Consider the following 26,358-nt stretch of genomic DNA (forward strand, 5'->3'; position numbering starts at 1 on the left):
AAACATATTGGAATTTTTTCTGAAGGCTTCAAGTTACACGTAGACAAGAAAGATAGAGTGGATTTCCAAATGGCATTCATCAAGACCATTAGAGAAGCTATCAAACACAGAACAAGATAAAAAGTATTCTTATGGGGAAGTAACTGACAGAAACAAAGGATGGGAATAAAATACCATTTTTTTCAGAGGACAGAGATCACCAGCAGAGACCTAAGGAGACTTGTGTTGGAACAGGTTGTTGATCAAATTCATAAATGATCTAGAAAAGTTAATGAAGACTAAGACAGAGTTTGCTGATGATCCTAAGCATATATAAAAAATAGAGCCATTTCTAATAAAAATTAGAGATGAAACGGCATATAAAATTCAATGTAGATGAAAGTGATTCAAATTGGGAAAAGTATTAACTTTAAACATTGAACTTTAAACTTTGAACTGAGAGCTGACAGTTCCATGAAAAGATTAGCCCAGTACTAAGAGGAAAAAAAAATAACAATTATTAAGGAAAAAACCTAGAAAACACTATTATGCTACTATATAAATCTATGCTGCATCTGAATCTTGAATAGGGTGTTTGGATTTGTTTTTCTCACTTCTGGTAACAGGTAATGCCAGCCAAAAAAGTGCAGAGAAGAGAAACAAGATTGTCACAAGTAAGGAACATATTTTAATAACAGGAGCAAGTAATACGAAAAATTAAAGCTGTAAAACAGATAAAGGGGGAATGAAAAAATCTGTAAAATCATGAATGGGATGGAGAAAATAAATAGGGACAGATATGTACTGGCTTTTACACCCAAATTTAAGGGTTATGAAAAAAGAAACATGCAGTTAGTGGCCCTAAAACAATTAAAAGGAAATGCTTCTTCACACAATAAGCAGTTGATTTCCTACTGTAGTATGCTACACATGCTAAAAGTTTACATATGTTCAAAAACAATCTCAAGGATTCAAGGAACAAAAATCCATCAAGGGCTACTGAATGCAAATATACGACTTTGTTCTAAGAAGCTCATCACTCAAAACACTCTGGAAGAGTATTTGGAGGAAGCATTGCTATGTACTCCCTATGTTTTTATACTCTTCTATACATGCCTGCTATTGGCCTCTATGGAAGACAGGATACTGGAATAGAGGAACCTTTGATGTTAACAAACTGTATGATTTCCATCTCTCTGTTATGGAGGCTGAAGCCAGGCTGCATGCTTATTTTGTATCTTCATTCTATTTTGTTATCAAAATAGTATTTTATATAAAAATGAATTAGTCTTCTTTCATATACCGATGCCACATCTGTCAAAAAAGGCCTGAGGATGTGATATAAGCAATGAGGACATTCAAACTACGCTCTCAAGTCTACCAGTGTAGCAGACAGAGTGTGAAAGCAAGCTAATTCATTAACATGAAATTGTACTTTGATAGCAAAGCCAAGAATTACAGAAGTAGGGGGGAGACAGAAAGAAGTTTTCAAAATTCTCAGCTATTTCAAGTATTTAAGAATCTTGAAAAATTCAGCTAAAGATGTTTCTAATATAACATCATGAATCTGATGAAAGTTTGGTGCTTATTTTAAAGTTGGGATTATCTCAGTGGATTTATGCCAACTTAAACTAATTGAAGATCTGTTTCATAGCGCGTTTCAATCATAAAAATAACATGGAAATTATGTCACTCAACCTTTTCATTCTTTTAATAAACTCCATTAATATTAATGAAATTACAACAAATCTGTATTCAAAAGTGTTAAGCTTGAATCATAACCAGGGGACAATTACTCATCTTTAGTGATACTGAAATCCTTGAGGATTCATATTACAAAGTGATACCAAAATCTTGCATGCATTTTCTAGTACTAGGACAAAGACAGAGTAATTATTGAGTAACGATTATTTAAGATGAATAAGTAATTCAAAACAATGACATAAAATTCTCGATAGCATCTTCTGAGATTGTAATTAAATGGAATTAAATTTCATTTTTCCTTCCCCTGAGATCTTTCAGTGGAAAGTAATCTTTATTACCCTCATCAAAATCCTTCATGCACAGCCTATTTTGTCTTTTTGTATACACTGCCAAACTCAGTCAAGGCAGTACTGAAACACAAATAACCCAACCTGTTTTAGGTCTTCTATGGCATCTATCTTCCATGACATAGTAGTATCTCAGTCTACTTCTAGGATTCCAAAGAAAGGAGAGTAACTACTTAAACTGCCTTTTTCCTTCATGGGAAAGACTAAATCTTCCTTGGCCAAAGACTTCACAGTTCCTTGAGTTTGGATTTTTCCTAAAAATCTCATCACTACATGGGATTTTGCTGGGGGAAATGGGGGCGAAGAAAAATGTTCTGCCATTTCAGGAAACAGAATCAGTTGTCATCGAGATAATTTTCAAAACCCGAATCTAGGGTATGCTTTAGTTACTGTGCATTATAGAAACCTTGGCTTTCTCAATTATAATCTCTTATTGTGTACACACACAACATTATAAATGTAAGATAGTTTCAGGTTTTAATATATTTTTGCTACATTTATAATGAAAAATATTTTATTAACTTAAATAGGTAATGTTGTCATTTAATGTCTGTAAAACTTATCTAGTTAATATTTTTTCATGTTTCTTTTTTTTTTCAGGATCAATTTTGATAGAAAACATCTGGGTTTTAGTGACTAGTTAGCTCTGTCACAAATGCATGGAAATGTGCCCTGTGCAGCAATATCTAAAGATGCCTTGGAAAGGAAATCAACCTTTTTGATCTTTTGCTTGGAAGTGTTTTCCTGTGTTGCCATGGTATCAGTGACAGCTATTTTAAGACACTTGCTGTGGAATATCTTTGAAAATATACCTAAGCAACACATAAATCATCTGTACTCTAATACTTCTAAAACAGTGACTAATCTTTCCATATTTCAGTGGAACAGAGTGATATGAAGCCATCATGTTTGTGTAAGGAATCCTTTAGAAAATTCAGTTTTGAAGTTTTTGTCCACTGAATCCACCTTATTCAAGGTCTTTTCAGTTTTCACAAATCTGCTAAAATTCTATATGTGAATTTTGACTACCCTTTCCATCCTTTTTGGTTCCCTTAATTATGTTCACTAGCTTTTAAAAGTTAGAGCATAACAGATGTAGCCAAAGTTTATATCTACATAACTTGAGAGTCCAAGGCCCTTACTCTTCTGCAAAAGGCTTGCTGACTTCTTCCAGAGTACCTGATTGACAAGCTACTCTTCACAGCTTCCAGGATGACTCTAGAACTCCTCTGCCCAGCATGTATCTTCTTTCTAGAGCAGTGACCTGACATTGGAAATCCTTACAAAAGCTGGAGTTCACAATTTGCAATACTCAAGCTAACTTCAGAAAGGGTTTCTATCAGACAGCTATCATTGAAATTACCTATACAACTACAACTATGCCTTATTTCAAATTATGAAATCCTTATAAATAAGTAGCTCCTTAGCAATAGTAATGTTCCTGCGTTTTTTTCCTCAAAACAGAGGACATCATAGCAAAGAATTTCACTGGTTTCTAGACTGGAACTGATGTGTTTGGTGGTACAGAGGATGGAAGGAAGAGAATTAGAATACAGAAACACATCAATCTTTTTTACAGAAACTCAAGTCTTTTTGAAAATATCTTAATTTGCCGTTACTGTCTGTTAAGGGATAATTATAGTCCAGTTGGTACATTGCCCCAGAAATGTATTAGCTGAATGTAAGATAAAACAGCTCCCCGAAATCCTAAGAATAGCTCCTGAACAGAGGCACAGAGTTTGTTTTAACCTAAAAATCATTAGCAAACTGATTTTTTTCCCAGAAAAACTGCCATAATGGCTCACTATGTAAATAGGTTTATGTAAAAAGTCTCTAATAAATAGTAAAATCCTTACTACTCTGATGTAATTGACTATCCGATGCAGTAACAGTGAAGAAAAACCCCAAAGGAATCAATTATACTAATGGCTAAGTGCATTTTATCCATAGAAGAATCTCTGTATAAACAGCTAATTCTACTTACAGAAAGCCAAAGTAAAACTACTTAGAATTTTCCAAGGCTGTCATAATATTCCTTATTAACTGAAATTTAGTATTTGATACTGTTTATAACAGCAGTGAAATTTAAAGACAGGTGTTAAAAGTCACTGGCTTCAACTTTTTGTAATTGAATTGAAATTTGACATTACACAGCACCTCTTGGTTGTTGTAGTTACTAATAAATCAAAACAAAGGCTTTCATGATCTTGAGAGTTCAAAGTTATTCCCAGTATAATTGGAAACGTGGTCCCATTACAAAAATTTCCAGATGAATTTAGCTTATTTATAGACACATAGAAGGACACTGTATACTGATTGCAATATTCAAGACTGTGACTACTGGCACCTACTTTCATCAGAAATGCTCCCAAAGTATTCACAATGGGTCCAATAGCAAACTGAATCAGGCAATCTTGCAATATCTTTACTATTTTTAGAATATATGAGAAATGTAAGGCATTATTCCTTGCAGTCAGCTCATCAGAGACAAAATAAAACCTAACTTGCGATAACCAAGGTGATTCAATAGCCTGCCAAAAATAGCATGGTAACATTTTGTTGATTTTTTGTCAGCTCGCCACCTCAGACTTCTAAACACTACGTTAGGCATTGAAACAGGTAAAATTTCTTCCCATGAGTGTCAGTAAATTCCAGTTAATATGAAGTGAAAAAGCAATTTTTCACCGGCCTCAAACAAGACTGATGTTGGTATTAAATAAAACTTAACTGCCAAACAACATACAGCCTACCCATCTCAAGTTATAGCAACCGCCAGTCCACAGCAGCTTTTTTGTGGGCTGGCACATCTGCTTCAACTAGGCTTACGAGAACAAAACGATCTGCATTTACGTTAAAGAAAAAGAAGCAGCAAATATGGAAAATGTGCTACTTTGGGGGAAGGAGCTTTGAGGTGGACTTGCCTCAACGTTGTCCTCAAGAAGATAAAAAAGGTTTTAAACTGGGCAAAAAAAATAATATAAATATACAATAGAGCAATGACATTAAAACAGAGAAGTCTCAAAGTTACTAAATCAAGATAAAATTAGTAAAAAATGCTATGTAACAGAGCTTCCCACTGCGTCCTTGCAGGCAAGCCCTTGCTCACTGGACTGATTTCAAACAAATAAGTGATTTCCTGTGTTGTAGCAAATTCTGCCCAATTCTCACTGCTTCTTAGGAAGATCTTCTATCCATCACCACAGAGATCTAGCTCTAAGTCTGCATCCTAATACTCAAACTAGTCTCTCCACGTAAGGCTTCTACAGGTCTTGTGAAATAACTGAAACAAATACACTGCAAAAACTCTTAAAATTGTTGCAGAGCGAGATAAAAACAACATGAAAAGATTGTTAAAGCAAGCAAGAGCTAGCATGTGTCGTGGTCAGTCTGGAGCTGTGCCTTAGCTGCCTGAGCAGCCAACTGTTAAAGAGCAGCAGCTGGGTTCCACCTGCCTTTCTGTCCGTGAAGTTCCCTGAAAGAGCTGAAATAAACTTTGCCAATCCACCCCTCTCTCAAATTTGATTGATATGAGGATCAGGTTCTAGGACTTTGGTAGACAGTCATTTAGAAAGCTCAGCTACATACCACTTGTCTCAGGAAAGCCAGCTACTTAATGTTTTTCATTGTGCAGGATTTACCTTTCAAGTAAAGATACCAACTTTCTATCAAAAATGAAAAAAACCCACATTCGAAGGAAAATTTGCCTATAATGTGAATCCCCAGATAATTTTCAGGTTGTCTCCCCAAGAAAAACTGTTATCTATGTACTGTTCTACAATGTTCCAAACTGGCAATGCCCCAGAGCACAGCACTCAGATGAGTGTTTTTTGGAATAATAACTCACATTACAAGGACTTAATTCTACTCATAGTTGTATATGTACAACTCAACATAAGTGGATGTTGCTTGCAGACAGCCAAGGGCAAAATCTGGTACAAAATATTTCAAACAGATGAAAACATATTGTGCTAAAAAAGCCGCCACATTTTACAAGTGAAGTAATGGAATAAAACCAGCTGTATTCATAACCACATAAAAACATTCTGCATTAATGTCCCTAATTTCAGTAAGAATATTAGGAATATTGGCATAACAGAAAAGCTACAGGGCATCCTGGAGTGAATGACCCACATAATGTAATTAAAACCAGTACTGAATAAGCCACTGGAAAGGAACAAACACAAGGAGGTTATTAATTAAAAGGTATAATACTCTCAACATGCAAACTGGCAGCCACAAGTTAAGCTCAGAATTACCTTCTTGGTTTTCAAACTGTTCGGACAACAGATGGTAACAGCAGCCTACACTGCAAACTGCTTTGATTTCAGGCTTGGCAGTAAAAATTCGTAGTGTATTTGCAGCAAGATCGCCACATGTATGTAGACCCACCATCATACAGTCCTAAGAAGAAAAAGAAAAAAAAAAAGCAACAATAAAGCAACTCCCTCTTCAACTGAAAGAGCATGAATAACAACAAACTCCAAAACCCAAACATGCTGCAAATGGTTATGGAGCTGTAAGCTTTAAATACACAACCCCATGAGGACTCCTGCTGTTCTGTTCTAGAACTTTTCAACGCATAGTAAAAGCTCTTCAGCACTAAGAAAACACGGTGCATTGCCTCTGTGGAGAGACAGACCGCTCATCGTTTTGTTCAGGTAAGGAACTATGCATCTCTGCACTCTACCTTCACCGGCCATGAGGTAGCAGAACTTCAAGACTGTGAATAGCAGCTGGTTTACCTACATGAAAAGGAACATCTATGTGGTGACTGGACATGGGCCATTTTCTCTTGTCTGTCCTAGCTTTCCTGTTACTGTTATTACTACTACTGCTACTTCTTTTTCTTACTTCAGTTCCTTTTTCCTCAATTTCCTTTTCCCCTCTATTTCTCCACCCTGATTATCCCTCTTCTCACCATTTGTAAAAAGATATTTCCCTTCCAGCATTATTAGTTGGAATCTACATGATAAACATGGTGTTGCTTTGAATTTCAGCCTTATTTATTAATAAGGTTACCAACAAGAAATTAGCCCAGAGACATTCAGCTGGGATACCTTTCTATAATCATTCTGACTTTATATGCACATCTATTTTTGCTGCTCTATATCTGATTTTCTCTCCCATCTGTATTATATATGTATGTGCAAAACAGTAAAACCTCCCCTTTCCTCTGTTTTTTTAATTCTCCCTGTCCCCCTTTCTCACCTTCCACTTCATGCTGCTTCTCTATGCTTGCCCTCTCTCTCCTTGTCTTAGGATCCAAAATTTTTAGGTGGCAAAAGTTCAGTTTCAGTCCAGTTTAGTTTTTAAAGACTTTTTTGCCTAGCAGTCAGCTTCAGCTCACCATTCCACGAAGCTTTTTTCCACATGCAATCACAGAAAGAGTGGAACGAGACTAAAGTCTGGAAGCTAAGGGAAGATGTACACTTGCAAGGGCAGCAATTAAACCCCAGGACAGGAAAAGTTAGAGAGATTCTTTCAGGAGTAAGCTCGTGGAAGATGGCTACCACATGCAAGATAGAGGAAACACATGACAATGCTCAAAACTTCTGAACAATATGAGGGCAGTCTGTCTGCATCAGGTACACTTTTGGACCATCACTGACTTCGGTGAGGTTGCCTGGGTATAACAAAGTACTTTCTGGACTGTTCGCTTAAGCGTAGCAAAATTTCATATCTCAGTATCAGTCCTGGGCTATACAGAAACATGCATTCCTATAATCAGCAGATTCACTTCAGAATTTACAGTATAAATCAGTAAATAATTTACCCATTCCCTATTTGTCCCCAGCTTAGGAAAATTTGAGAAAGAAAAATCAATTTATGTTTGCAATAAAAAATTGTAAATATTTGTAAAACTATCTCTAAAAATATTTTATTTCTAAAAATTCTCAAAGTACTTTTAAAACATGTAAATGATTGCACATTTTAAAGATTTTTAATTACACGCATCCATCGCACCTAATGTGCAGTTTTGTTATTACTGTTTTTTAACACAATGAAGCTTTTACTTTTTCTGACCATATTTTTTTTTTTACAAAGAAAAGCAGTGATATAGGATTTCTTCTACCTTTTACATTATACAAATTACATGCTAAGAGGATACAAAATCCAGCTGTGCAAATGTAAAGGCATATGCTTCATCAACAAACCCTGCTGCTCAGGCTGTCTTTTGCAGACAGACATGAGCTTGCTCCACACATTCTCAGGTAGTCGGTGCAATTTATTAGCTCAAGTTACAGGGCCATCAGCACAAACCTATGGTCTTGAATCAGAGATGAATGACACCCCTGAATATAACAGTCCAGTTACTACTGAACACAGACAACTGTTTATCTTTCCATAAAAGACTGAACGTATCTACACAATCAATGTACGTTAGCTCAGGCATAGGAACAAAACGGCCATATAGCTTCTAGACTTGTGTCACTGTCTTTGGGCAGCTGAGCTTGGGCTTGTTTGTGTAGACACAATCCCCACCAGCTAGTAAACTACTGAATGACCTTAAAGTAACTCTGAAAAGTCAAAATATAAAAGCATTATTTGCAAATAGGTTTCTTTACAAACTCTTTATGTTGAGTATACACAGTAAGTTCTCCTATGCCTTCAAAGTTCAATTGAAACCACAAAAATATAAAGCTTAAAAAATAAGAAATTTCAGGAAATTTCAGGCAAATTGAAATTCCAGTGCTTAATCTATCCATCTACCTGGTAAATATAACTCTTTTCATAATAATTAGATGTTATCTATAACCACAATTGTAAAATACCTGAATGTGCTAACATGTATGCTGTTAACTTTGACAGCTGATTATTATCTACCCCATAAATTCTAAAGGCTGCTTTACATATTCAAAATAATCCCAACACATATATTAAAATAGAAAAACAATCTGCATCTGCTAGACATGCTTCTGCTAACTGGCTGAAAAACATTATCGGGCCAGAATATTCATTTACACCACTGATAGCACTTTATACACACTCAGCAAACATTACGTACATATGGAAATGGCAATATAAAGACAATGGACAATCTACTTCAAATATTAGTAAAATAACCTCCAGATCTGTTATGATGTCACTGAGTTCTGTTTCAGCAGTGATGCAAGAGGTCAACGGAAAATACAGGTCTGATTCACTCGACTTGCTCTCTTTAGCCTTGAGAGATGCCATTTTCCTTTGCGCCTTTTCCTCTTCACAGAGTTCCCCACAGTTCCACTGAGATGAAGAAAAAACTTCTACAGCATCAGCAGGCAGAACATTTAGAACAGCAAGAACCTCTTCAGAAAGTTTGCTCTCATCAGATTGTGTCTGAGCCACCAAAACAACTTCAGTTTGTTTGCTGGTTTCAGATGTAGCTATTTCTGTGGAACCACAAGAAGGAACTAAATCTTGGATAGTCACTTGGTCCTGACTTAGAAGACTGCTGTCATTATTTAAGGGCTTTTCATTGATTGCTTGACATTTAATTTCACTTTCCGCTGGCCTGTCATTTGCCTTTTCCAACCTCTGGCTTTTAAGGTTTGCTCTTCCTCGACTCTGATATGCTCTCCAGTGTTTCTTCAATTTTCTGTTCCTTTCATGAGCACCATTAGTGTTGGTGTTTGAGGAGTCAATTCCATAAACTTTTAAGTTATATTGCATGGACAAAAATGAACTCAGGTAGCCTTTTCCAGAACCTATATCAATCACCTAGATAATGTGGAAAAAAGAAAATAAGATTTGCTGCATTAATGAGCAACAAGACACACTTCAATCAAATGCAAAATAACTCCCTAAAAATTTAAGCATGGATTTAATAGCTACCTTATCAGTATTATCCCTCCTAATACACTTAGTTCTTTTGCTTTGTTGGTCCACCTTCTGACTTTAAAACACAGAATTAAGTCTTAACTGATTTTGCTCCAGAAAACAGACACTGCAATGCTTATGCAATGTACATGTCCTGACTCTTCTGGGAAAGACTTTCAGTGTATTTTTTGACACAGAACTTCCTTCTGCTACAGAAAATAACCATAAACCAACACCACCCGCCCTTGCTAAACTGGGTCAGGATATAGAGTTAGCAAAGAAAGCATTCACAGTATTTAGCCTTAGGCACCTAGCTTCCACTAGGTCTCAGGCCACAGGCTGAGTCGTCTACTACCACGAGTTGTACAGAAATAAGCATCTTCAGATTCGGTGCCTGACTTACTTCAGATGTGACCTAAAGACAGGTGATACTGATACCCTCTTTTATGTCAGAATGCTTATTTATACCGCTTTTCCATTTTGTGAAAATGATCCATATAGCTTTGATTAAAATGAGGATGCTTTTGTAATAAAACAAAGGGGCTCACAGGTCACGTGCTTTCCACTGCCTGTTCTGGAGGAAGGAGTGAATAGAAGAAATAACTAGCTGACAGTTTAGTTTGTCTCACAGTTGAAAGCATGTGCTCGTTCAGTGACTGATATAACACAGGAAGGAAAACACCATACAGAGTAGTTGCAGAAACAAGGGTGACCTGAGACCTTTAAGTACACAATCACAGCTTTATATTATGTGTGTTTTAATTGGTAATAAATATATAACAAAATATTTTGCAAGAATAGGCAGAGTGACATTTCTCTAAGGAAAGAAAATTATAATGTTCACTTCTGTTCAGCTGTCTTCTCAAAATTATATTGACTAGATATAATGACTTCTTTGTAGATATTCCTGAAAGTGTTTGATTCAAGCACATTTATGTCTTGTTCTTGATCTGTCACACATTCATAATAAAGCTCACACTAATATTTCTAAGTCCAAATAGCAGCATACACTACATGGATCTATCTTAAACTTAACTGCATAGTTTTTTACCAGGTAAGAGTACTCAGTACAGCAATAATCTCACTGAAATGAAAAAGAAAGATTTATTTCTTATTCCAAGAAAGTTAAAGATTTGTACATCCATGGAATTAGAAAGAAAAATTTGAACCAATGTCACTAAAGACTATGTAAAAGAGTGGAAAATACACACTGTTAGGTAAAAATTGTTTACCCAGGCTGCACATGGCTTTCTCATTTGCACTCGTCGTGTGATACTGCTGCATATTTGCCATCTAGGTATGCTACAATCCTCAAATTTCTTGAATGAAATCAACACAGGAGTGGATTTAGTGAAACAGAATTGATATAATCTAAGCATACTTTTTGAAAATGTCATTTATTTGTCACATTTATCACCAATGTTTTCCTAGACTATTTAAAAGTGAAGGAAAGAAAAGTGTTCGAGGAATAATTTTATCCACTATTTTATGTAACAGGTATTAATATTATGCAGAATATGCACACCTCCACTTCTACAAGGTTTTTAATTATTTCTGTGAAAGGCAGCATTTGGACACAAGAGTCAGCTAGTGAATTATTCCTAACTGCTACATGTGACCTCTAGTGGCTGTAAAGACAAACTGCTGTTTGGGTAAGGTTTTTTTAGTTTCCAAGTAAAAAGAGAACAGCAATATATTGTTAAATTAGCACTGGGAGAACAGTTTTAAAACGAAAGGAAAATTTGACTAAAAATAAGCAGGCAATGATCTTGTGCTAAACAAATAGACGGCATTAAATTAATCCCTGCTTTACCTTCCCTGATTACATAAGGAAAGGTAATCAGCAATCCATACCATATCTGCCAAGCATGAACTTTTAAAATGAAATTTCCATGATATAATGAACTCCAAAGGTCTTGTCCATAGTGAGTTGGGTACTATGTTTAAACACAGTTTCTGGCACAGCGCAATCAAGAACTTCGTTTCCAGAAGCATTCCAACATTTTCCAGCACCAAATCACAAATTTAATGGATGCTGAATGCAGAATTATATCATACTTACATTACACATTGCAACTCTTGCTGCACATGCTGCAATTTCCAAGGAAAACTTTCACAAATACATTAAAGAAAATAAATGTGCATTTAAACAAAGAAGAATCATCACTGGCTTCTTTTCAGAGTTTAATAAAAAACTTCTTTATAAAATAAATTTCTACTTGTACGATAGGAACAATGCTTAAAAGGGGCAGTAAACAACTGAAAAAACCCTTTAGTTAGTTTGCTTTAATGTTTTAATTCAAATCATTAACCTAAAAGTGATTACAGTAGTAATAAAATTTTTGCTTTTATTCTCATTTTACTATTTATTACACTGCATTATAAAATACCACAAGAGAGTAATATCCTCTACCACCCATTATACATCATGGGTATGGAGGTGAAATGGAGGGCATTTTTCAAGGCGTCAGTGATCTGTAATATCTGAAAGAAACACCCTGAGGACACGTGCTGTTGTAAAACATGTGTTGTGTTTTCATAGTTCTAGATTTTTAATTAAATGCCGCATATATTTTGTTTTGTGAGAAGGATAGAAAAAAATCAATAAGGAAAAAACTCTCCTAAAACTTTACAATCCGTGTATTTTTTTAAGTTGAAAGGTAACCAAAACAAAAGGAGTTGCTTTTTTAATAACTTAGAAGGAGGCTTTTCTTTTTTTTTTTTTTTTTAAATGTAACTGGAAAGCTCTTTTCATATATTAGGGATTTGTAACTTTGCACAAATAAATTTTGTTACAGTGTATGACTAAAATGGAAAAAAGTTAATATAGAGCAGTCAGCATTTCATATTCAGTGATATACTGCAATAATATTTTTCATTAAATGTTACAATTTTTTCAAAAAATAAACAGAAAATAATCCTTTGTCTAAAGATACTCCAAGCCATCTGACAGAAGTGCATAATCACTGCATGAAATTGCAGCATATTGACAGATACTTAATAATGATTGGTTTGAGATTTTATTAGTAACCAGCTACATCGGGACTTAGGTTAGGTCATTAAGGTGGCTCTACTTTTTTACTCTCTGAATATGGGTTTTCCTTTCCTTTCATGCCTGAATCCCACAGGAACTATTTAAAATCTAAATGAAAATGCTATATGAAACACCACCTTCCAGCAAACACAGAGAACATTTAGTATTGCTTTATAAGCAAACTACACTCTCCTACAGCTTTTTAAGTACATGAAAGTCTTTAACACTTGAACAGCTAATTCTTGCTTGAAGCAAAAGGTAAGCAAGGCAAAAAACATGCTAATGATAGAAGAAATTACTTTCACAAATCTGCTGCTACTGTACTTCTATTCTTTACAGAGCGCATCCACTTTATGGTTGTTGAAGGCACCCATACTTGTCACCGCGGCTGGCTCTTGAAAGAGCTGCTGGAGAGATCACCTTCCACCACTGTAAGTGATCGCAGATGCTCACAAATAGATTGTGTCTCATCCAGTAATATTTGGCCTTAATTGCAGCTCTCTGTTTACTTGGTAATCCCAGTTGTAAAGAGAAGGCTGCCTAAAACTTTGCCTTCGTCAGTCGTTCCTCAGAAAACAGATGTTCAGGATTCAGAGTTTTGATCTCTGTTTCCAAGGATGCCACAGGCCTGACCCAAACCTATCAAGAGTACTGCATCATTTACATTATCTAAATTAAACTCAGTCTGTGCCAATAACTTCCTAATCAAAGTTCAGCTTCAGCAACTTGGAGCTGAATCCAAGTTTTGGGGCCTGCCCTTCAGTCTATGGCGGCGGCAGCAGCAACTCGGGACGCTGCAATTACATCTCTGCCACTGAACTGAACAGAGCATGGCCATGTACTCTAGCCTCCCCAGACACGACCAGCCACACCGTTAATTTTTAGCAACCCCCCTGGTGCAGGTATGAAGCCGGCCAACTAGCACTCTCCCATTACAAAGGCCAGGCACAATATGGGGGACAAGATATACCAGAGACCATAGTAATACAGACTTGGCCTGCCCAACTGCAGCTGTTTCTTCCCCCTTACCCACATACGATAAATTAAACTATACTCAGACATATTTACTTAGGAAAAAAAAAAAAGGCTCAGAGGGAATATGTTCAGCATAAAATCTAGGCAGGTACCTTATTAATCTTTGGTTTTAAACAAATATAGTTTGTTCTCCACAAGTCTTTGTGGGAATGAATATTAGGCTGGAGGAAATTAGTCCCCATTTACACTTACAGCCCCTTGCACAGAAAGCGAGTGCAGATCAGATGTAGAAAGTAATCAAATGCAGTGTCCAGAGCCACTAGTCATCTACAGTTTAAAGCAAGGATGAATCTACATTAGCCAGTTACTAGCATTATAGAGATTAAAATGATTAAACCAATTCAGTTAACCCAGATACTTAACAATTTAGTCTTACTGCAACAAAGGTCTAAGACGTGGAATCAACAGAAAGTTTAACATTGAAAAAGCTTACAGAAATATTGTAAGTATGTAAACCGAGGAAATGGTATTGGTGTACTTTTGTCTAATAGAATGTGAAATACAGTACTCAAAAAAGTCAAGAATTATTGGGATGCTTGTGTTTTGTCAACAGATCCAGCAGTAAACATCTACGAGGTTTTAATGCAACACTGATCTCGTGCACTGTGCAATCATAATTACATTTAAAAAAAAAGGGTAAGTTACAATCAAACTTGAGAAAGGAATCCTGTAATTCTTCACCATCCAAAGATGAACTTGCCATTTTATGTATGAAACAGCCAATTCATAGAGTAATCGCTGGGTGATAATGGTGTTGGGTGTCCAGATCTGATATGCATTTTACCAAATGTACTTCATGCACACTCTGCTACATAAATCTCTACTTAATCTGGTCTCTCTTCAAACTAAAAAGGTCATAACTAATTCCTAACTGATAGATTTTAATCCATGTTAAATAAAGGTGAATAGCATTAAACAACAGGAAACAATTTAAATCTCTTGTGCCAGAATAAAATGAGCTTTCAAAATTTCTCAGATTTGCTGCTTTGGTCTCTATGTGGCACTGTTGTGCACCTGAAAGAAGAATGAAGTTTTGCTCTCCTACTGATGGTCATGGTAAATTGCCAGCAATATAATACTGATAAACAAGCCAGTACCCGTGCATAGCAAAAAGCAGTACAATTTTTAGCTGCTCAACATACAGAGGATGATTATAATTCCTTAAAATTTTTCATGAATCATAAAATGGTTATGACTCGCTGAAAGGCAGCTAGCTCCTTTGGAATAATACATTTGTAAACAAAATTGTCCTTCAGCTTGTCCCTAAAGACTCTTCTTTAGCTACAATTATTTACAGGAAAAATAAGAACAGCAGTGACAGAATATCAAAATGACGTATTCGAACACAATAATGAGAATAATTTGGAAGGTACACAGTAACATACAGTAAGAAATGCTTTCTTACCTGCTTTATACCACAATAATTTGCTATGTTGTCTACCAGCTCTGACATCACCTGCACTTCATGTGATTTCTTATTATTCATAAACTCATCAGTTTTGATACCTGTATCAGATTAAGAAAATAAATACACATTAACACAACCCATAATAATAAAGATTTGTGACCAATCAGAAAAAATACCATCCTAAAAATATGCTACAGTATTTTTATATTTTAAGGATAGTAATTTTTAATTAAAAACTCACTAAATTATTACGAGCCTAAACTTCTGAATTCTAGATGAATTAGTAAAATTAATCTACTGCAGAACTTAGTACTGTTAGTGTAGTTTTTTTAAGATGTAGCATGTGTAATACTTGACCAGATATTAGACAATAGCTACTACTATAAAACCGTACTATTTCTTCCTGTTCATTAAAAAATATTTATTTTGTGTCATTTATCACATTTACCTTTACATATATGAAATAAAAGGGCAAAGACAATTAATAATCAAACGGTACAGCTTGTTAATTCTGCAGAATTGCTCACAATATCAAGTGGGACATATCTCAAATAAAAGTTATGAGCAGTGCTGGGTAAACTCAAAGGAAGAGGCACTTTTATTTTCTTTCTTTACCCCACGGATGGGTTACAGAACTGTTACATCTTTAGGGTAGAAAATCACTCATTTCAGTGTTGCTGGAGAATGTGTTAATGAGATGGAGTCAACCTCTACCATGGGTTTACTGCTTGTGGAGAATACCAAGCACCCATTTGCTAATCTCTACATCCTCCGACCAAAGGAGAAGCTCAGAAGTCGCTCCCTTGGGAGAAACCCACATATTTCTATTAGGCAACCAACACTACAGTACACTTGGCTCTAGTTAAACTGATGGAACTTTTTATAAGTCTGAGTGATGGTAGAAGAAAATGTACCATTACTGATGAGCATGCTCCTAGAAAACAAGACTTTTCTACATGACTAGGCAGATTAATATACTTTGCCATTCTCTGCTTTTTGCACCGTATGTGTTCATCTGTCCAGAAACTGATCATTAGGCAAAAACTATGTTCATTCCTTGATCAGATCATGCCGGGAACAGAGCCAAGAGTGTTACTTCTTTAAAAGAGAGTGGGGAATTGAACTGAGCTCATGAGAAACCTAGTGTTTTCTCTATTTTTCCCAAACCCCACAGGATCTCTCTATTTCTTAAACATCTGGGTTTTTTATAATAAACTGTTATGACAATACTTAAAATCTAATATAGACTCTATGAACTAACAAAAGAAAAAAATAGACTAAAATACTTTTAAACAAAACAAATAGCAGAAACAAGTGTTTGTCATTTCACTAAATATTCTCTTCAACTTTAAAAGATCAACACGGTGTCCTAAAAAACTCTTAATTTATAAGCATTTCAAATGAAAGAAAAAAAATTTTAAAAGTCTCTTTTTTGTTTATATTTGAACATTTTTGTGTCTGGATAGGCTCATCAGAAGAAGCAGCAGAATGGGAAGAGGAAGAAACAGACATTTAACTTCTTGACAGAAATAAAAGTTATTTGACTCTTCTCCAAAGCAGCACTGTCACTTTGAACTATCACCACATATTGCACCTTTTACTCTTTGCTGTATTATGAACTCAAAAGACTGAACTGGGTAATACTGTGTGAAGTACCATTTCAGAGAGTACTTAAGCCAAATTAAGTATTTCAAACATGGAACAAATCCAGAAATCCAGAGACAAGACCCAACTTACAAAAGCTGAGGTTCCAGGTGGAAAAATCATAGTTTGCTTATACTTACATATCTAAAGTATTTATCATCTTAGCTACCAAAGTTTCTTAACCATTTCTAGACTTCTTTTCCTACTTTTTGCAGAATGAACACTCTGCTTATATCTCAGCTCAGGGAAAATGATACTGCTTGCAGAAAACTATGGATTTTTTATAAATTTTATTGTTGCTGCATTTTCTGCAAAATTCTGATAGTTTTTTTTTACATTATTTTGAAAAACAAACAGACATACTACAATCTAATAGAAAAACTGTATTTGGGGACTGGTTTGTATTGCCAAGACAACTGCAAATTTGAAAAAAAAAAAAAAGTATCCTAATTTTAAACAAACTATGTAGATTCATTCTGCTATCACAAAATTACTTTCCTGAAACAAATAATTATACATGTAGATTTCCTTATTATGTGTACAACTGATGCAAGCAGAACAAATATTAATTTCAAAAACCATAAGAAATTTAGAGATCCACCTCCTTTTGTGATGAAAAAAGAAAGTGGGGTTCGAATGCTTCACAGAAGTACCCTGGATATAATAGAGTAACAGAAAGATTAATGGTACTAGTTTTAGCTGGTACTGCAATGATGCTTATTTCCATTGTGAACCCCTAGCACAGGTAGCTGCTTTCCATTTGAAAAACTGCTTCAACTCTGTAATGCCATTTACAGCTACATCTTTAGTTGTGAAGCTGAACAAATTGAGGAGAGACTGTCTCTTATACAAGGCTAATGCAGATCTTCCTAAGATCTCCTACGGCAGGATGCAGGGGTTTTATACCCCAGCTACCCGTTGCAATTCAGATACACCAGATAAAAAAAAAAAAATCATAGTCCACACCAGACACCACCACCTATATAGAAGTTACACTACTATGATTTAATTCCATAAGCCAGAGTGAGGGACTGGGTTAACCACATACTAAAAAAACATTGAGGCAGAGTGATATTCCAGTACACGGAATCTAAAGACGGATTAGTTAAGTCATTGCATGACAACTACCTTGGCCATAAACACATTGCAAAGGTAGAGAGTACTCTTAATCCAATACTCTAGCGACCCTCACTTCTTAGATTAGATATGAACCCTGTAACAAGAGAAATTCTCCCTGCTGGCATCCTCCCCTTGGGCCAGGCTCTTCTGGACCCCGTGTGCTCAGTGCAAGCAACCTGATGGTGCAGTAAGGACCACAGTGACCTTCATTAGGAAGCAATGGAGAAAGCCCTTTAGACTCAAAACTCCATTCTGAGTAGCTGTGTCCACAATATGCTTAAAATGTTGGTGCTTACCAGTTATTCCAAGGAAGGATAGCAATATGTCTACATTAAGATGGTGAAGAAGTTAGAGAACTATGCAAGTATGCAAACTGTGGGAACAAGCTCATAAGCATGTTTGTCTTAGAACAAGAAAATGTATTAAAAACATCTGAAACATAAATGGAATTATCCTGATGCATACTTTTCAGAATGTGAGCACGGCCATCGTAAAGTTGCCAATTTTCTCAGACTTACACTTCTCTTGACTTGCAAGGTTTAGTATGTCAGGAAATAAATATATTTTCTGAAATACAGAATTAAGTCCAAAATATCTAAAATAGCTTAAAGTTAAAAGATCACAACTTTCATTTGGCAACTTGCACGTTATGAATCCATAATTTGGTATTTTGCTTCTGCCAAATGATTACCAGGAACTTCAATTAAGTTAATTTAACTGATACGTACTGCCAATTCAACACAAAGGTTTTGAATTATAATACCATTGTATACGTTTGGAACACATTTTATTTTTTCTATGAAGTACAATTTAGAATTACTGCATCACAAACCCAGGCCGCAGTTACCCAACTGAGCAGCACTCCTGCAAGACACAGAACAAAATACTCAGCAATTGTCTTATTCCTGATGTTCCACTCTGCATGACAAAAAGATGAAAGAATCCTTGCATTTTTGTCTAAGAAAGCTAATCCAGGTATGAACTCAAATATGACTATACCAATGTAGAACTACAGAATTACAGAAAATTAAGCAGGGAATGAGAGCATAATAAAAATTAAAAGAGCTAAAAAGCGAGCGAAAGAAAAGCAGCATACAGTTGTCAAACAAGAAAAAGGGCTTCAGATAAACTAACAGCAGAAGGAAAGAAGCCAGAAAGTAAACTTAGAGTAAGACTGATGCACAACAAACCATTAAGACTATCTTAGCCATGGCATTTTAGTCATTCTAAAAAAATGGAAAACTGGGGAGTCAACCATGGAAAATGGCAAAATTGGAAAGAGAAGACAGCTGTAGAAAATGGGAGAGATGCCCAATATATATAATGGTGTTATCACTTAGGATAAGAAACGTCAGAGTTTTAATGTATTATAGAGATAAAAAACACCAGAAAGCAAAGGCAGAGAGCTGCTCAGTCTGTCTCTGAAAAACTAATGAGAAATCTGAAAGACAGTGACAAATCAATAATGACCTAGGACTCAATGAAGAGCACATTTTCAGTGAAAATGACAGCAGTCAAAGTAAGTATAAATGCCAGTTTATCATCTGATACAGAAAATATAATCGGGGCAAGACTTCCAGCGTCCAACTTGATGCCAACTTGAGAGTGTTTTAATCCAATTTCTTTACAGAAAATGAAATTATTCTAGTTTTATGACATATATTTGGTATTGGTCCAAAACATACAGAATTAATAAAATCTTTTTTTTTTTTTTGAGACATCAAACTCTTAGTGGGCCATATTCAGCTAAACGCCAAAGCACATATTTAATACTAAACAAAAGATGTAAGAAAAAAACCCACTTGCCAGATTTTAGGGTGAGACTTTTAAAAAAAAGCAAGAATAGCAACCATGATTCCTGCCACTTAGGGAGAAGAAAAACAAAGACAATTAACAAGACATCTCAAATAATGATGTGGCTTCTGCCTACCTCATCCCCTTTAAAACTGAATCTCAGAAAGGGTCTACAGGTACTGAATGCTGCAACCCCTCTGCTCAAATTTCAGCAAGGGAACCCATTTTCTAAACAAAAAAACCAAACCACCCTCCAAACCCAAAATTCTGCACGTCCTATAGTGAAAAATAAAAATTTAAATACAAATGTAAATATACCTGTTATTCCTTGATTGTCTCCTCTAAGTGCTTCAAGTACGTCTTCTAACGGGGTGCACACTCCAAGGTTAGACAAAGAATAAAACTTAGCAGCCAGGGCAAATAAATGTACATTGATAAGCTTCTTAGAATTTTCACAAAACACATTGGAAAACGTGTCATCATCTGTATAGAAAAGAAAAAGAAAAGATTTCTGTTAACATTAACATCTCTGTAATAGTGCTGACAGAGAACTACAAGCAATAAATATGTAGTATCAGACAGAAGTAACCATTTATTCTGCTTGTATAAGTGGGAAAATTCATTATTTCTCTTTCAGCTGTATTCCCCCTTCAGAACCGAGGTCAAAATTTACTCTTAGCTTAACTAGTGTAAATGTGGAAAAATCTATTCTTTTAGCAGAGCTACTTTAGTATAATCGACAAGAGAATTCAGTCAACATTATCACTTCTCTTCGTTTACAAACTTGCTCATTATGCATTTCCTAGTCACCCTCATCTGACAATATATACTACTAGATTTTTTAAGAAATACAGCTGTTCAATATACAAATTATTTTGATTTACAATCACTATATTCACATACTTTCCAAGCTGCTTTGTAACTAGTGAATCTGCTGGGAGAATTAAATTTATTTTTATTACCAACCAGGTGTGAGCCAAAGTTAGATTCCAATGCATATTTTGTTTGACTCAGGATGAAATGCTTCAGTTTGGTATTACTTAGTTCTTAGTTTCAAGAATGTACATTTATTTTTAAGTGCAACATATTGGCATGAATAATTTATTAAGTCTGAGACTGTTTTGTATTGTCTAATTTCTCTCTATTTTAGCTAAAACTATCATGAATTCTACATAGTTTTGCTAATAATTTTTAAATATTTGTAATTATTTTAAAATATACAAAAGCTAGCAAGTCCAGCAAACAAACTGTTACAAAGATTTAGAAAATGTCTCCTGGTTTGCCTTCTGTCTCATGGGTAGATGTTGAGCAGGTACATACCTAGCACGATAGCCTTCCTGAATCTGGCCTACTGCCTGCATGACGATGGATACAGCTGTTTTTATTGACCTCACCTTTAATGCTCTTAATTTTCTTGCATGACCACAATTAAAGTTCATGCATATACTACGATTTATTGAAAACAGTCCCAACAGCGTCAACACGTTAATTTTCATGGTATTACACTACAAAGGCATAAGTCCAGCAAACAAACTTTGGACCTAACAAAGAATAAATATTGGCTAAGCTATGACCAGAATTAATATCATTTCAGTGTCTGCATGGTGCTTCCTACTCTACTTCTCTCTACTACAAAATCAAAAAAGAAAGCCATCTTTCTCTATAAATGACTTTCTTATTTGAACTTCTGAACATCCAGTAACTTTTACTTAGTGAACCTTCATGAAGGATAAGGGTGTAACGCGATACTAGAAAATAGAAATAAAGAGAAACACTGAACCAGAATAAAGACTGCAAAGCTTTTATGGAGAAGGGGTAATTTTGCTTTCCAATGTCTCTGTAAGATATGTTACAGAAAGACAAGAAATTAGATGTGTGCATTTTGAAATGACTGAAAAAAAAAAAGCTTCCTTTCTGACAATACCTTCAAATCAAGCAAATAATGGAAGAGACTAAGATAAGATAAGATACAGGATAAGATAACCACTTTCAGGCAATGTACAGAATTGCTTCCCCCCCCCAAAAAAAAAGAAAGAAGTGTCAACAACCATAAAAGGTGAATATCTACACACACAGAATATTTTTGCTTTCTGCTGGGTAAATGTTATGGAAGGAGTTCTTAAAAGAAACTGTCACAACTTGAGTTATTGCTGAAGAAGAAAATTTCCATTTATTTTTAAGGGAGGTTCACTCAACTTATTTTAGATTTTCTGCGAATGAACAGTGTTTCAGAAAATTTATAGACATTCACAAAATGAACTTAGTCTGAATCAGTAAGAATGCACAGGAATCTTTAGGTCTGATGCAGTGGAAAGAAATCACTAAGCTGTCAAGAAAGAGAACAAAGTTTAAGAGACTCAACAAGCAATTACATGCCAACAATTATTGAGAAAGAGATAGACATGAGACATTAAATCAGAAGGTGCAGAGAGATATTTTGACCAGCCAGCTGTTCAGCCGTTTTGCCAGGTGAAGAAGAAATCTAACTTTCTTGATAAGAAGTGGGTGTTCCACTTTGTTTCATGCATATTATGACCTCTTTGAATTAGTATAGTATTTAATATAACACACTGGAGAAAAGTCTGGCCCATTCTAATATACATTTATGTTCTTTATCTCCAAATTTTATTTCCTCAGTAACCAGTATGGTTTGGGGTTTTTTTTATTTTAGAAAACTGAAGCACATAACACTGAAACATATAATCTTTTTAGCAACTGGCACACATCTTTAAGTATATTGGCCAATCTTGCATGACAAAATAAAACAAAAATCAGTCAAGCAAAAACCTTTCCCCCAACATCTACTTCTTTTCTTCGTGACATAACATTATATGAAATAAAGGAGATGTGAAAGTACATTGCAATGTCATCCTGTTACAAAATATTTCTTTAAAATATGAGATGCATGAGAAACAGCTGAATAAAATCTCATTTTTGTAATTTTCATTTTCATACATGTATATTATTTATCTATTAAATGTATTTCGGTTTGTAAGCAGTATTTTTTCAAAATGTCTGGCTAGATATTGTGTGTTTTTAATTGACCTTTATATTTTAAATACACTGAAGTGTATCACTAGTGCAAAAAATATGCTTTCTATAATTACAGTGACATCAGATACTTGGGGGTGCAAGAAAAAATACTGCCATTCTCCCTCCATGTAACAGGACAGCAATAAAATTCATGAAAACATGTCACTGTCACACAACAAGTCTATCAGAAGATGCCTTTGTTGAATCCAAGTGTACTAACATATGCATATTTTCAGTAATATTAAGCAGCTTAGAACTGTTCTTAATGTAAACTTTCTAGTGGTATTAGTAGAAATAAACAGAAAAAATATAAACCAACCTGAAATATCCTATAGGTGTCATAAATATTACATTTATGTATTTGCTTTAGTTCAAAAGGCAGAAAGGAATGCAAACGTTACTGACAAATTAGGCACCTATATGTTGTTTATAAACATGATCTATTTCTATACTTGAGACATGTTTGTTTCTCTACAATAGGCAGGATCTTTAAGTACATTAGTTTCCTTTATTGGAAATAAACTAACTATGCCAATGTTAACAGCAGCCCTCCAATGCATGGTACTGAAATAGATACTGGAAAAGGTTTGTTTCAAAGCATCAGACTTGCCTACCAACTCAACCCAGAATGGCATCCCAGTCCAACGGGAAGTTTCTACAAGGTCTAGGCCAGCACACCCATCTCTTCATCCAGAAAAGTCATTCCGAGCAGACAACAGTTAATTCAAAAAATGGGCACAAATACGCACACAAGGATGACACACCTGAACAAGCTACCACAAGTGCAATATTTTGTTTAGGTAATTACATCAATACTGTACTGAAGCTACATCTGAAGTGAAAGCTAGGGCTCTCTCATCAATTTCTACTGCAAGGTCTATAATCACCTTTCTTCAAACTGGATCAACATCAACTGCTTGGATACCATAATGGCCATACCCTTAACATCTACCAAATTACCAAACACAAGAATGCCATTGACTAGCCACTCCGCTTCCACAACACCAGCCATCATCCAAAACACAGGAAAAACAGTATCTCTCATCCTCTCTGTAAGGAATACGTATCACATACCTCATTGGCAACTTTCACCCAACAATCACTGTGGAAATAAACATCATGTGAATTACATATACAAACTTGCTACAGTACAAAAAGAAAACAATCATCAGCCATGCACACACCCATCTTGCACCACACTACCCTGGCACCGATATGGAAAATCATTAAACCCATACCCTTGAGGAAATTTATCCTTATTTTTCCCATCTAACTTTCAAATAGCTCACCAAGATCAACAGCAGAAGCAAATATTCTGCAGATTAGAGTTCACAACTTTTAGCCATCCAATCTTCCTTTCACCTTACCTCCTGCTGATCCCACTATATCACACAAATACAACCTATCTTGAAACTTCATAGCTTTCCTAGGTTAAAGACTGATTATTGAAATTTGACGTTTTCTGCTTCTTTGCCAGAATTCGTGAAAAGCTTATAAATCCACCACTTGCCTGCTTTCACTTTTTCAGCACCTGACATAAAATATATTAACCCTCCTTACAAATCTCATGTAATTGAAATTAAATGCAGTAATACCCATGTTCTATAACTTCCCTGAATTCAGTTATCTGATGGAAGAATATGAACAGAACTAGTAGGATCTCATACAAGATCACTAGTATATCATCTGTAATAACACTCCTACCAAATTTAAATTGTTGTCCCAGCTTGCCAACTAAAAGAAAAAAAACCCAGGTATATTAAGGTATCTGAAGCATGACTTCAAGCTATAGAATGGCAGTTGTTGGACTACGTATTATTTGTGAATATTAAAAATGTTAGTTTTCTCAAAATGTTTCTGCTTTGGTTGCTCACAAGATGAAATCTAGTATGTCTTTTAACCAGTCGGTCCATACATTTGCAAATAAATCTTCAGAGGAAAGAAAGATATGCCAAAAAATTGGAATTATAGTAGAAACAGTAATTTACAGTAAAATATGAAAATACTTAAACACAGATTTTTCTGTGCCTGTGTCCAATTTACAGCAATGACGTGATAAACAAGATGCAATATGGCAAATGTCAGCTTTTTGATGTATAGAAATATGAAACAGTTTTCTATATCTAAAAATGGATCTGAAATTTTTCTGTAGGGTACAACTGAAAACGAGGGTTCCACCCTTTATATGGTCATTATAATGAAGTATCATCTGGTGAGTATCTGAAAATATTCTTTGAAACTGATTTACAGAACATGTAATGGAATGTTCTGTAACATGATTATCTTCTTGCATATAATACTGTACAATAGAATCGTAATTTCTTGCTTGCTAGCTTCTAAAACTACAATTCAGCACATGTATTTGTCAAAATCCCCATAGTAACATAAAATATTGTGCAGAATAACAGTTTTGTGCCAATCTGCAATAATGTTATAGTTTGCAGAGCTATGTAAGTATGAACTGACAACTTCACATTTTCAGATCAATTCTGTCAATTGTAGCTTATGTTTCCCTATAATTTAATTTGGGATCCCTATTAGAACAGATTCTAGAAAACTTTTCAGAATAGTTTGGGGATTGTGAATGTACAAAAGTAAAACTTCTCAAACTCTTAGGAAGCAGAGGTTTTATCATGTGAAATCAAAAGGTTATTTTACACATATTTTGAGTAAGGCGTTCGGGGTACATGACCACAATGTCATTTGAGCATGCAAAATAAATCTATTCTGATAGCCACACTCCAAAAAAAAAGTAGTTTTATAAATGATAGCAAGTTATGAAAGCCTTTTAGTACCCATTTCAAGGTAAATATAAATAACTAACATTTAAATATCTGACAATTTTGAAGAACAACCACACAGAGTTAATATTTTAGAGGAATATAAGAAAGGATCATTTCTGTTTATGTTGGGTTTCAAGATCTCTAATGGATGGTTTCTGATCTTTAATGTTATTAAGTTGTACTAATGCACTCAAATAAGCTATGATATTAAGTTTCTCAATCCTAATTTTAATACAGGCTAACAGTGCATTCATTTTCAAATATAGGTAGATGTTTGCAGGTCACTGAGAAACTCATATTCTACTATGATGTATTTTCATCATATGACTGGATGGACAGATACCATGCAGTCAAACGAGTCAGGCATGAATCACCAAATCAGCAAGCACAAGCCCATTCTGTTACAGTGCCTCCAATTTTGTCACCATACTGGAGGAATTTTGAGTGTCTCAAAACCTTCCAAATGTTAAATAGCATACTATAATTTTGAGGCTAGGAAAAAAGAGCAATTCTCTTTTTTTTTAATGAGCAGAAATAATCCCTGCAGAAACTGAAGAAGAAAAGTTATATTTTAACCACAGCATAAAGGCTTCATACCCTTCTAAAACACGTGCTTCATTTTACCTATAAATTGTGTCTTTGCTCCAGTAATTTCTGTATCAGATTCTGTAACATGCATTT

At 35.1% G+C, this 26,358-nt stretch overlaps 1 protein-coding gene across 1 annotated transcript in view; it reads right to left on the reverse strand.

Annotated features, from left to right (window-relative positions):
- METTL25 (methyltransferase like 25) overlaps window positions 1–26,358 on the reverse strand; it is a gene marked incomplete at its 5' end in the record, with an annotated part of 61,345 nt that overhangs the window by 32,874 nt on the left and 2,113 nt on the right. The window contains 4 exons of the mRNA XM_082309431.1: window positions 6,287–6,431; window positions 9,096–9,728; window positions 15,302–15,402; window positions 20,180–20,344. Coding sequence (XP_082165557.1) covers window positions 6,287–6,431; window positions 9,096–9,728; window positions 15,302–15,402; window positions 20,180–20,344 — 1,044 coding nt within the window. The remainder of the gene's footprint in view (window positions 1–6,286; window positions 6,432–9,095; window positions 9,729–15,301; window positions 15,403–20,179; window positions 20,345–26,358) is intronic.

This window comes from Platalea leucorodia (genome assembly GCF_965183815.1).
Source record: "Platalea leucorodia genome assembly, chromosome: 4".
NCBI lineage: Eukaryota > Metazoa > Chordata > Aves > Pelecaniformes > Threskiornithidae > Platalea > Platalea leucorodia.